Source organism: Culex pipiens, chromosome 3 (assembly GCF_016801865.2).
Source record: "Culex pipiens pallens isolate TS chromosome 3, TS_CPP_V2, whole genome shotgun sequence".
Taxonomy (NCBI): Eukaryota; Metazoa; Arthropoda; class Insecta; order Diptera; family Culicidae; genus Culex; species Culex pipiens.
Window position 1 is genome coordinate 113,796,239 of NC_068939.1, and position 12,813 is coordinate 113,809,051.

General features: G+C 34.7%; 1 protein-coding gene across 1 annotated transcript in view; it reads right to left on the reverse strand.

The window, feature by feature from the left end:
- LOC120414006 (lachesin) overlaps positions 1-12,813 on the reverse strand; it is a 278,358-nt gene that overhangs the window by 220,105 nt on the left and 45,440 nt on the right. Inside the window, exon 3 of the mRNA XM_052710920.1 lies at positions 10,325-10,498. Within this exon, the coding sequence (XP_052566880.1) occupies positions 10,325-10,498 (174 nt within the window). The remainder of the gene's footprint in view (positions 1-10,324; positions 10,499-12,813) is intronic.

Below are 12,813 nucleotides of genomic sequence, written 5' to 3' on the forward strand. Positions count from 1 at the left end.
AGGCATAAAGAAATGTTTTTATAACAAATTTGTTCTGTTCTTTAGTCTAACAATTATGGAAAGTTTATAGATCTTATAGAGATTGGTCTTGGTCTTGGTCTTGGTCTTGGTCTTGGTCTTGGTCTTGGTCTTGGTCTTGGTCTTGGTCTTGGTCTTGGTCTTGGTCTTGGTCTTGGTCTTGGTCTTGGTCTTGGTCTTGGTCTTGGTCTTGGTCTTGGTCTTGGTCTTGGTCTTGGTCTTGGTCTTGGTCTTGGTCTTGGTCTTGGTCTTGGTCTTGGCCTTCCTCATGCCCTTGCAAGAGTCTCTTTGACACCAAATTTCTTTCTCTGAATAATGCTGTACGTCTTTTTAATTCGACTTTTCTGTGTATTTATTTTTAGTTTGAATGATACTTTGGCAATATTCCTATTTCAAAAGCAGCAATTTTGCATTAAGTGGTTTTACATGCAATTAAAAAAACAAAAAAAAAATACAGATTTTTGTATGAGCAGCCTTAAATGTCATACAAACAGCGAAATTTTAGGTTATGATTAGGACTTTTCAGCATATTTTGCGCTAGAAAACAGGTACCGTAAACCGGGGTGACTTTGATAGGATTTCAATTTGTTTTTGGAATATTTGCCAACAGGTAAGGTTTTTCTCAAGATTAGACACAAAGACACAAAGTCCACAAAGTCCATGCACTATTTTGGAAAAAAGTTTTCTCAACAGCGTTTAGAAAAATAGTTACGTTAAAAATTCTTAGTTTAAATTACGGGGTGACTTTGATAGTCATAGTTTTTCTTGTTAAAAACATATTTAAGATGTTCAAACTTTATTTGTACGTTAAATGTACCATCACCAAGAGAGCTGATGTAGTTTTTAAGAAAAAAAAATCAATTTTTATATTTAGTTAACTAAGTTTATAAGCTTTTTAACAAAATACATATAAATTTCACGTAAAATTGTTAAAAGTCGGAATTTTGCCTGAAATTTGTTAAAACTAGTTTTGTTTGTAAAATTATCGATTAATATTGCATTTTATACTGAATTCGAAGCACGAATCACAGGTTTTCACATTTTACATGAAATTTGTTCAACTGAAATTGCCTATAAATTTGTAGATTTTTTTTATATTGTTTTTCAAAAACAAGTATTATTTATTATTTACAAACTTATTTAACCTTCCCCTAGTGGAAAATTGCCCAAAGAATCCGAGAAAATCATGACACTTTGAGAAGTTTAAAATAATGTCTTTCATCAAAATTTTCTTAACTATAGTTAACTTACTTTTAAAACTTTTCAAATTTTATGAAAAGTTTTTCTTGAGGTACTTTGAACACTTTTCTATCACGGTCAGTATGATTCTATACCATTCCGTACGTTTTTTAATTGTACTTTTCATTTTGCGGAAAAATCGCAAACCTATCAAAGTCACCCCGTTTTACGGTATCAAAGATCGAAAATCTTACTTACCTAAATTTTAAAATCAATCAAAGATGCAATCTCAAATTTGCAATAAAAATTAATTTAATTTTTTTTTCAAATGCATCTTTCTGAAGAGTCAATGATATGGATATTATATAGAAGTATTTTTCACGAAATTAAAGCCCCCTCACCCCACAGAAAATATTTTTTGAAAGATGTGTAAATTTCCCACAATATTTTTTGACTTTCTTAACAGGATGGCTGGTTGATAATTTTGTGAAAAATGAGTTTCTCTCAGTGTCACCAAATAAGCGCTCACTTTTCAACGGTATCTCGGAAACACTGGTTTGATTTTAAATGATAACTAGGCTTAGTGATTTTTCACGCTCGAAAATTGCAAATTTCACGGGGACCACAATTTCAAAACACCAAATTTCACGCAAATTTCGCGGAACGTAAAAAATGTTAAAATAACTCTGAAAATCCTATGTTTAAATCACAGAAATTACTTTTTATGCTTCATTATATATTATTCTTCAATAAACTAAACAAAAATTTGAACTTGACACAAAAAAAAATCTCCAATTTTGAAACAAAATGTAGGGCACGCGTATACTCATTTACTGAACTGCTTTATTAACATTCGACTAATAAAGCTAAAAAGTGTTCGCTTATTTGTTTCTGTTATGAATTTTATATCAAAGCAAGATTTAACAATCTTGTCCAGCCAAAATTAAACATATTTTTATGGTTTTTAGCCTTGTTTTTAGCTCACTTTTCACTAAATTTGAAATCAATTTGCAAAATGATATATTTTTTAAACAACATTCAAATTTTTATTCTAAATGAGAAAAGAAAACAAAAAAGGAGTATTTTTTAACTTTCACGGGAATCATCCACCCAAATAAACAAATATCGTTAAACTTAAACAGGACTCAGAAAAATAAATAAATGTTTTAATATGTGATTTCAAAGACAAAAAATACTCTTAATTTTATTCTGAATAAAACAAAGTTTGATTTTAATCTTTTCGAAATTGAACCTTTCAAATAGCAACAGCGAAAGAAAATATAACTAAATTTAGTTAGGGGAACTATACCCTTTCTCAGCCTATTTCTATTATCGGCTTATCAGCACTTTGATCATGAATTACAGCTTTCATAAAGTATTTTTGAATGTTCCAAAGTAATAAATAGCTCAAATAAAAGTGAGCAAGCAACTCTCAATCGTTGATACATCTGAAAATAATGATTTAATAGCGGAAATCGGCAAAAGTGATGAGAATTGGTCGAACGGCTTAGAGTGATTAAAATGGGTATATTTCCCCTAGTTTCTAAAAAAACTAAAAAATCTGAACATTAAATGTTGAAAAAAAATACAACAACTTGACATTTTATTCAAGCTTTTTGATCAAAAACTAATAAAATTTAATTAAATATTCGTTATGGATGTAAAATTTATTACATTGTCTTTGAAAAAATATATTTTAGAAAATTAATAACATTAAGGAATTTCACGCCGTCCACGAAATCGTCAAAAATCACTAACTCAATATTAGTTATTAAACCTCGCTTAATTCTACGGTAGTTCAAACTAAATTTTTAATTCCTATTTGAGTTTGATAAATTATTTTGAGAAAAATCGTTACATTTTCACACAAACATAAAATTTCACGGGATTTCGCGGAAAAAGCCAAATTTCGCGAATTTCACGCTGTCCGCGAAATCGTGAAATTTCACTAACCCTAATGATAACAAATGAAACTATTGCGAAATTTTCTGTTTTTTGCAGTAAACAAAATTTAAATGTATACAAAATTTTCGATGTTTTCAAAAAATCATCAATTTTTCATCGGAATAGTTGACATTTTAGCCCCTAAAACATATAGAAAAAGCGAAATAAAAAAATACGTTTTTCAGGATTTTTACTTTTAGTGATTAAACAACAAATAAAAATTTCTGTTTGTTGGCGAAGTTCTAGAAAAAAATGCAAAAATCCAAAGAGGACCGATTGTTCTTGCCAATTTCTTTAGAAATTTACAGTATTCCATGACTTTTTTTAAATTTATCACAGATTTCATACAGCTCCAGTAGCACGATCGCGATTTACCTCCGACTTCGTTTTGGGCTAAGACAGCGCGTTTTCAAGATATGCAGCGGGCTATAATTTAATTTCAGTGCTCGGGCGATGAAAACACGAGTTCAGTTCACAAGTTGCTCGGTATGCTACACGTATAGATAAATTCAGCACGGTAAATCAACATTAACTAATACTATTAGTAGAAGTGGAGCAGCATCACACATTCCCCCCTCTCCTGCTTACTTTGCAATGGTTGGGGGGTGGGTGGTGGTGGGGATTGCTTTCGCATGCAAGGAAAGCTGCTTAACGAGCGTGCTTTCATGAAGCGTTGTCTCTGCTTGAGATGCACGTCGTGTAGACATTTTCAATTTTCCAACGTGCAGGTTTGAACAGCTGGAAGTTCAGCTACTCTGCAGGCGGGTGAACATGACAGCGAAAGGGTTGATATTTACTCAGAGTTACGTTATTGAATAAAAAATATTCCTTGCCTCACTGGCAAATTTCTATGCACTTCTTAAAATACAATCAATTTATGATTGCTGGAACTATTATCGCTGCAATAACTTTGAAAAGCAGTTTAGAACGCAGTTACCGGAAATGTTGCATAATTGATGCATAATTAAGCAAGGGAGTACTTAAAGGGGAGGGCGAATCATATGCAATAGAAGCAGTCTCAAATGAACCAAGTATTACAGTTTTCACTATTGAAACTCAAATTTTATGTTGAGTTTTTAGATAATTAAACTTATAGTACAAAATTTTCACCTTTGAGGTGTAAAAAAAAAGTTCATATTTCCAAAGTTAAATTATTTAAATAACAATGCAATAAAAAAAATGTACATCGTACCATAAATATTTTGAAATCTGCTGCAAATCAAGTGTTTATTTAAACTGACGGTAACATTCTAAGCATGCAACGAAACGCAGTCAAGTCTGAATGATTGAAAGACTTGCTTCAAAGTACTCGACGAATTGACTTATTTGATCCAAATTTGTTTTGGTTTCTTTTTCCACCCTATAAAAAGTCACCAAATCCAATATCCCAAAAACCGTGGCAACATTCTACCCTGAAGAGAACCAAAAAACAGCACAGCACAGATCGGCACTCGGAAAGCAATGTGAACAAACAAAACACGCAATACATAGGGGAAATTCTCGTATGTTTGACAGGTTAAACACTCGCTCCTTACTCCATCCAATTTGCTGATTTTTACTATTTAAACAACAAACTTTGCAAAACTTTTGATTGAAACTTGCTTGCTCAATTCTTATTGAGCTTGAACATTTTTTCAATGAGCTGTAATTTAATGTCAAAGTGTTGATATGGCAACATTAGAGGCACGCTGGAATTAGATGCTGTTCCCCTACATGGAGAGCACACTCCCTAGAACCAAATAAAACGTCGTGTCCTGGATACCTTAAGGAAGGAGCGCCGCCTGGAAAGCGTCGCGTACTCGACGAAATATGCAATAACTCTCAACGCCATACTCTGGTGCTTCACCAGCTTAAGCCCGGCCCCGCAAGAAGGGAAAAGTATACGATATAAAAATATTTTCGCACATTACTTAAATGTTCAGTTTTTGCACAACAGCAGCAGCGTCGTGTGCCATTCCTGCCATCGTCGTCGACCTTGTCGTTGGCGCTTCTGGCACTAGTTAGGGTGATTCACCATTTGTTTGTCTAAACCAGGGGGTAGCGAAGAAGCCGCCATCTTGGAAGTTCAGATAACAAACACTCAGAATCAGTATTATTCATATTACTTTGGTAACACGAAGTGTGTTATCCTGGTTGAACTCAAAAGTCCCATGCAAATGTGTAAAAGCAAACTGGAAAATGTGTAATGCCGATTCTGAGTGTACGGGCGCACTGTTTTGTCGACCAAAAGAAAAAAAGCAAAAAAAGGTAAACAGAAAAATCACTTTTTTCGATATGAATTTTCAGCCAATATTGGGATGGAATCTACAAGAATATGATAGAATTTGCCATCAGCAACACAATTCACGTGTTTTTTTCAGGAATTTATCGTTTAAATTGCGGAAAATTTGAAAATCAAAAACACAAACAATGATTTGTTATGGGCTACCATTTGACAGCTAGTGCTTTTGTTGTGGGCTCTCATTTGACAACCGTGCTAATGTCGACTGTTGTCAGTTTGCTTTGGTCGGAATAGGGTTGCCATCCCCCCGGTCTAAACATAAGATGAACTCATGCCAAATATGATCCCCTTTGAGCTTTGGGGTCCAAAAAATATTAAAAATCTTTAAATTGCTCTCATTTGCGTAAAACTTGATCAGTTTCAATTCTCTTAGTTGCTTTCGAAAGGTCTTTTGAAACACTTCAAAATGTGCCATAAAGATCCGGGATTGGTTTAACTTTTTCTCATTCTCTGCCAACTCACACGAAATCGGAAAAAAAGTTTCCCCACCTCTATTCGGTTGGAGTGAAACATTTTCGTAAGGGGTAATTTAGGTCCCTGATCAAGTATCCGAGGTCCATTTTTCGATATCTCGTGACGGAGGGGTTGTACTTCCCCCTTCAATTTTGAACATTCTAAAAGACGTGTTTTTCAACAATTTGCAGCCTGTAAATGGTGATGATTTGGAAATATAAAAGTAAGAAAGATCATGGTTTTTGTTCTTCTTCAATATACATTAACTGTTATCCCAAGTAAGATTTTTAAACCAACTAGCCACCACCAAGTTTTATTGAGGTTTTTTGGTAGCATCTTGATTGCTTATTAGTTTTATTTCGGCATTCTATGACTCGGACCCAAATCCTGGTGACAATAAAAGCTAAATAGCTTTTAGTCAAGTTTAAAAAAAGTTTTATGAGATTCTTGAAAACCCGATGGCAATGCTATACCAAACGGTTTTATTGCATGCTTCTTTAAAACCAATGGTGTTGTAGCTGTCAAGTGCCATCAAGCATGCAAAAGCTTGCTAAAAACCATAAGCCTCCAAAAAGCATTTATTGCGGCCAAATATCAATGCATGAATATGGCGCTAAACGCGTTATTCGGTTAGATGTGATTTGTCGCCATGTTCGTAGAAAAAATAGAAAAAGCAATAAATTTGTTTGAAATTTTATCAAAACACTCATTTATGCTAAATTTTAACATAATTAGCATAGCCATAGAAGTTAAAAAATATTCATGAAAAATTAAAATTACAAAAGAATTGTTTTTGATGAAGCGAGTTGATTTTTTTAGCTCTCTCTCCCTCACATTAATCGATAAATTTCAACCGCAGCTGAAAATGAGCTGCCAATTGCTTTTAAATTATTTTAATTACCTCCAATATCTATTATTTGTTTATTGCCATTTTGCATCATTTGCAAGACGAAGGCTTATTTTTGCGAGAATAAAACCTGTTTCGCATGAGACATTTGAAAACGTATGAAATGTATTTTTTCCATTACTCCTGACTAGGTTTTAACAAAGGTTTTATTAAGGCTTTGAGGAGGTTGTTAAAATTCAGTAGTAAAGCCCCTATACATTCATCAAATCAAACCATCCACATTAACGACCCCCAGGTCTTCTATTGCAAGTTTCTGCTCGTTCCTAGGAGTCCGAAGGCTTGAATGGGGAGAGCACCCAAACCTCTTTCTACTCCAAGAAACCTTCTACCCCAGGGTTCGAACTGACGACCTTTGGATTGCGAGTTCAGCCGCTGCCAGTGATTCCACCGGAGCAGACTTGACTTGGTGTGATGTTTGTCTTTAAAGCTGGGAGACGACTCCCACACCTGGAATGACTTAACGGCCTAACAACAACCAAGGCCGGGACCGACGTTTTACTTCCCCATCCGATGGAAGGTTGGAGATGGGAATCGAACCCATGATCATCCGCTTACGAAGCGGACAGCGTAACCATTCGGCTGAGACTGTTGCCTATTCTTATACTCTCATGAAGGTCCTATAAATAGGCCGTTAAATCTTTTTCCGGAGGTCCTTTTGGGTTCTGAGAGGAGATTATCGGGGTTTTACGTCTGAGTGGATTTAATGTTGGTTTTGACAGATAGGTTTTATAGCGGTTGTAACAGCTACGATAAAGCCTAAAATATTACTTGGAATGTTTTCTCTTTTGTATAATTATATTATTGATAACTTTGAAATCAGTGTTCTACATTGCAAGAAATGTTCTTTGTAAAATTTGAGTTTGTTAGTTTTTATTGTTCAAAAAAAATGTTTTCAGTTTATTTAAAATTATGATTATGCAGCAATTCCCTACGAAAATAGTATGATTCAAAAAAAAAGACCGATAGGGCTCAAAATATTTCTTGGCCGAAATAATGATACCCTGTTTTTTGTTTGGCCATTAGGGTGACCTACGCCTTGTTAGGGTGGTCCGAAAGATTGCCATTTTCGTCAATTTTATTTTCGCGCCACTTCTGGAGTAGCAACTGCGGGTGTGCACCTATGCTTAATTTTATTTTCGCGCCACTTCAATCGATTTTAGCTGTCTTGAACGCAAATAAAAGGTTTTTAGATAAGCTTTTGAGGAAAAATACTTTGAAGTTTAAAAATCTAGTTAAAAAATACCGAGAAAATAAAGAAAACGTAAAAAAAAAACAACTTTTTACACTAAACTGCGACAACTTTTAAATTTGAGCGATGACCTATACTTTTTTGGGTTCAAAAAGTTTCTTCTTTCGGAAACTGTGGGGTAACTTGTTTTCTTACAACCATATTAAACCCTTATGACCAATATTGACAGAATTATTACAGAATAGTTAAGGCACAATAACAGATATTCTACTAACAAATTGTTGTAAAATTATCTCAATATTAGTTTAAGGAAGTCAAGATTGAATTAAAAAAATAACTCTATAAAATGGAGTGAACAGTCTGCAAATGTTTCCACAAGTATTTTTCAACAATGTTTTTTGGTTTTGGTTATAATTATTTTTCCGCCTCTCGGGTTTCAAACAATGTTTTGAATTGGGCAGGAGTGAAGGTAAAGGAATGGTTACGCTGTCCGGTTTGTAAGCGGATGATCATGGGTTCGATTCCCATCTGCTCCATCCTTCTATCGGATGAGGAAGTAAAACGTCAGTCCCGGCCTCGGTTGTTGTCAGGCCGATTAGTCAGGTGTGGGAGTCCACTCCTTGCTATAAAGACAAACATCAAACCAAGCCTGCTCCGGTGGAATCGCTGGCGGCGGTTGGACTCGCAATCTAAAGGTCGTCAGTTCGAACCCTGGGGAAGGTTTCTTGGAGTAGAAAGAGGTTTGGATGCTCTCCCCATTTAAGTATTCGGACTCCTAGGTTCAAGCAGAAACTTGCAATAGAGACTACAAAAGACCTGGGAATGTTGATGGTTTGATTTGAAGGGAGAAGACAAATATTGTTTTAAATTTTGTGATGGGAATAATAAGAGTTATTTTTTTTTATTCCGGTTTTTTACGTCCAATCAATTATTATTTTAAGAATGCAAATTTGCACAGCTTGCCAAACCAAAATAATTATACCCAATCAGTCGCTGCGAAAACCAGAGTATTAACAAATACTTGAATACTGGAAAATTAAACCACCCGATCACCCTAACGTCACATCCCGTATAGCTCAGCGTGGCATCTAAAGTTGCTTGAAAAAGTCCCGGTTGAAAAGCACTTGCACAACAACATAGCTCAGCAGAGAGAGCCAGCGAAAATGTAGTCGCTAAATATTGCCAAAGTTTGGCGAAACTCTGCTGCTGCTGCTCCCGCGTATAATACATTAGTTTTAGCGACTTAGCCTTGGCGGACTGCCTTGCCTTGCTGGTGTCCCCGATGGTGCCGAAATGAACCGTTGTTTACGAGCTGTCGCCGGTTCGGGTTGGACAGCTGGTGCAATAAATGGAACCCCTCGCCAAAGTGAAGATTTAGTAAAGTTTTTGAGTGGGGAAATGTTGAACGTTGATCGATATTGGCACACACACAAGTTAAAAGCTGCAATCTCCAGGGGAAAATCATTTAAAGCCCAGAAATTGACCCAACTTCAATTGACAGTGTGGGTCGCCCCTTGTGGGAAGCACCAGGGTAATTTTGGTTTGAGTTGTTGTTTCTGCCAAGTCCATAATCCGATTAGGCACAAAGGTAGACCTGGAGCTAAAGATTTCTTGTTTATTCTCATGTGAGACACCCACAGCTTTGTTCCTTTACGCCCAATAGGATGGGTAACGAAAGAGATTGTGGTTGGAGAACAACTTGTAATCTGAGCTATGAATGCTCGGAAGCGTTTTCAATTGGGATTTGTTTGCAAAATACTATGTTCTTTTGCTCTCTACTAGGCGGTATCAATAGAGCTTCTAGGTATAAAAGTAATATACACTCAATTGGAATTTGTGATGGCAATTGGTTTTTATACAGTCGATCGAGAAGGAATTCTTCTCTGGATTAATTTCCTAAACTATAAATCTTACAAAGGTTACTATAAATACATACAAAGCAAGGTAATACGCCACGTTTTGAAAACTTCTAGGCACTTCTAGGAACCTCTTTTGTAAAGGAAATTTTCCACCTGGCCGACCACATCAACAAACGATGATAGCACTCCAAACGGCAACCCCATTATGATGAGTAAGTACTCTTCACCCCTTTCTCTTGCTTTGAAGTTCCACCCGACCATGAGATGTCAACAATGTCGGTCGATTCCGTGGGAAATTCATTATTCGTTAATTATTCCGAGTCCCTTAACACAGCGCAATATCTTGCAGTGCTCGGGCTCGGAATTTTGCATTTACATTTGGGGCAATTATTTGCTATTTCCCAGGGAGCTAAGGACAAATTAAAAATCAACCTCCGTTCCGGGCGTTTCCCCTTCCCCTCCTCACTTGGCAAACAGAACCAACGGTTACTTACCTCTAATCAGCTCCCGGCTCTGGGGCTTCCGCAGCAGCATATATTCGCCGTCCTCGCGCTTCCAGGTGACACGGGGCGTGGGATGGCCCACCGCCTTGCACACGATCGTCGCGTCCTCGCCCTCCTGCACGGCGATATCTGCCGACGACTCCTCGTTGATTATGTCCGGGGGGACTGAAAATGAAAGGAAAACAGATTCTAAATGGTGAAACAAGAAATAAAGCGACACCGTAAGACGACACTGCCAGGATGACGGTGGCAGATTCTTGAGGTGGAAGGAGCGAGAGCTTTGTTGAAATTTTGCAGTCTTTGAATGTCTTAAGACAACCACCGAGGTACCTAAGGCCTTTCAGAGACAAGTGGGCAATCTTTGCAGATAATGTTCTGAAATTACAGAAGAATTTAAAACAGAAAAAAACAGAATAAAAAGACAACGGAACAACAGAACAACAGAACAACAGAATAACAGAACAACAGAACAACAGAACAACAGATCAACAGATCAACAGATCAACAGAAAAACAGAACAACAGAACAACATAACAACAGAACAACAGAACAACAGAACAACAGAACAACAGAACAACAGAATAACAGAACAACAGACCAACAGAACAACATAACAATAAAACGATAGAACAACAGAACAACATAACAACAGAACAACAGAACAACAGAACAACAGAACAACAGAACAACAGAACAACAGAACAACAGATCAACAGATCAACAGAACAACAGAACAACAGAACAACAGAACAACAGAACAACAGAACAATAAAACGATAGAAAATTGGAATAACAGAACAATTTAAAAACAGAACAGAAGAACATCACAAATGATTCACGTCTGAATGTAAGAAGCACTAGAAACGACATTAATCGAGTTTCCGAAAGGACCTCGTTTCAAAAAGGGCTGCGGACGAAAAGCTCTGTAATTACTTCTACACCTTGCGAAAATAATTACAACGACTGCTCCGCTGGTTAAATATTGTATCTTAATCTTTGTCGGTGTTTTATCGGGATGCATTTTTATGGAGCTTCTTCCACCCCCTTCCGTCGGGGCTGCCCATCGATGGAGCGGCGGGGAACTTTTACCGCTTCCCGTTTGCTTCATTGTCTGGGAAAGCTTTCCAGTCGTGCAAGTACGTGCATTCGCCCGTTACCGTCATTGTACATTTTGTGTCTTAATGTTTTTTGCTTTTTGTGTGCGCAAATTGAATTTTCTTCTTTGTTGGGATGACGCTGAAAAAGTGGTGGTCATTTGCTACGAAGAACGAAGGTGCGTTTTTGCAACTGAAGCTGTTTTCTTTGAAGACTTTTGAGAAATGAATCCATTGTGTTGCAAACAAGGTTGATTGAATTAATTAGTAAATTGATCTGAATTTTGATTAAGATTTCTTAGCAACACTGCTTCGGAGATAATGATAATTAAGCCAATATCTTTTTTTTTTAAGTTTTAAAGTTTTCAACTTTTCCACTTTCAACTTTTCTACTATTTTACTCTTCTACTTTTCTGCTTTTCAATTTTTCTACTATTTTACTCTTCTACCTTTCTACTTTTCTACTTTTCAACTTTTCAACTTTTCAACTTTTCAACTTTTCAACTTTTCAACTTTTCAACTTTTCTACTTTTCTACTTTTCTACTTTTCTACTTTTCTACTTTTCTACTTTTCTACTTTTCTACTTTTCTACTTTTCTACTTTTCTACTTTTCTACTTTTCTACTTTTCTACTTTTCTACTTTTCTACTTTTCTACTTTTCTACTTTTCTACTTTTTCAAATGTTAAATGTTTTAATGTTTTAATGTTTTAATGTTTTAATGTTTTAATGTTTTAATGTTTTAATGTTTTAATGTTTTAATGTTTTAATGTTTTAATGTTTTAATGTTTTAATGTTTAAATGTTTTAATGTTTTAATGTTTTAATGTTTTAATGTTTTAATGTTTTAATGTTTTAATGTTTTAATGTTTTAATGTTTTAATGTTTTAATGTTTTAATGTTTTAATGTTTTAATGTTTTAATGTTTTAATGTTTTAATGTTTTAATGTTTTAATGTTTTAATGTTTTAATGTTTTAATGTTTTAATGTTTTAATGTTTTAATGTTTTAATGTTTTAATGTTTTAATGTTTTAATGTTTTAATGTTTTAATGTTTTAATGTTTTAATGTTTTAATGTTTTAATGTTTTAATGTTTTAATGTTTTAATGTTTTAATGTTTTAATGTTTTAATGTTTTAATGTTTTAATGTTTTTATGTTTTTATGTTTTTATGTTTTTATGTTTTTATGTTTTAATGTTTTAATGTTTTAATGTTTTAATGTTTTAATGTTTTAATGTTTTAATGTTTTAATGTTTTAATGTTTTAATGTTTTAATGTTTTAATGTTTTAATGTTTTAATGTTTTAATGTTTTAATGTTTTAATGTTTTAATGTTTTAATGTTTTAATGTTTTAATGTTTTAATGTTTTAATGTTTTAATGTTTTAAT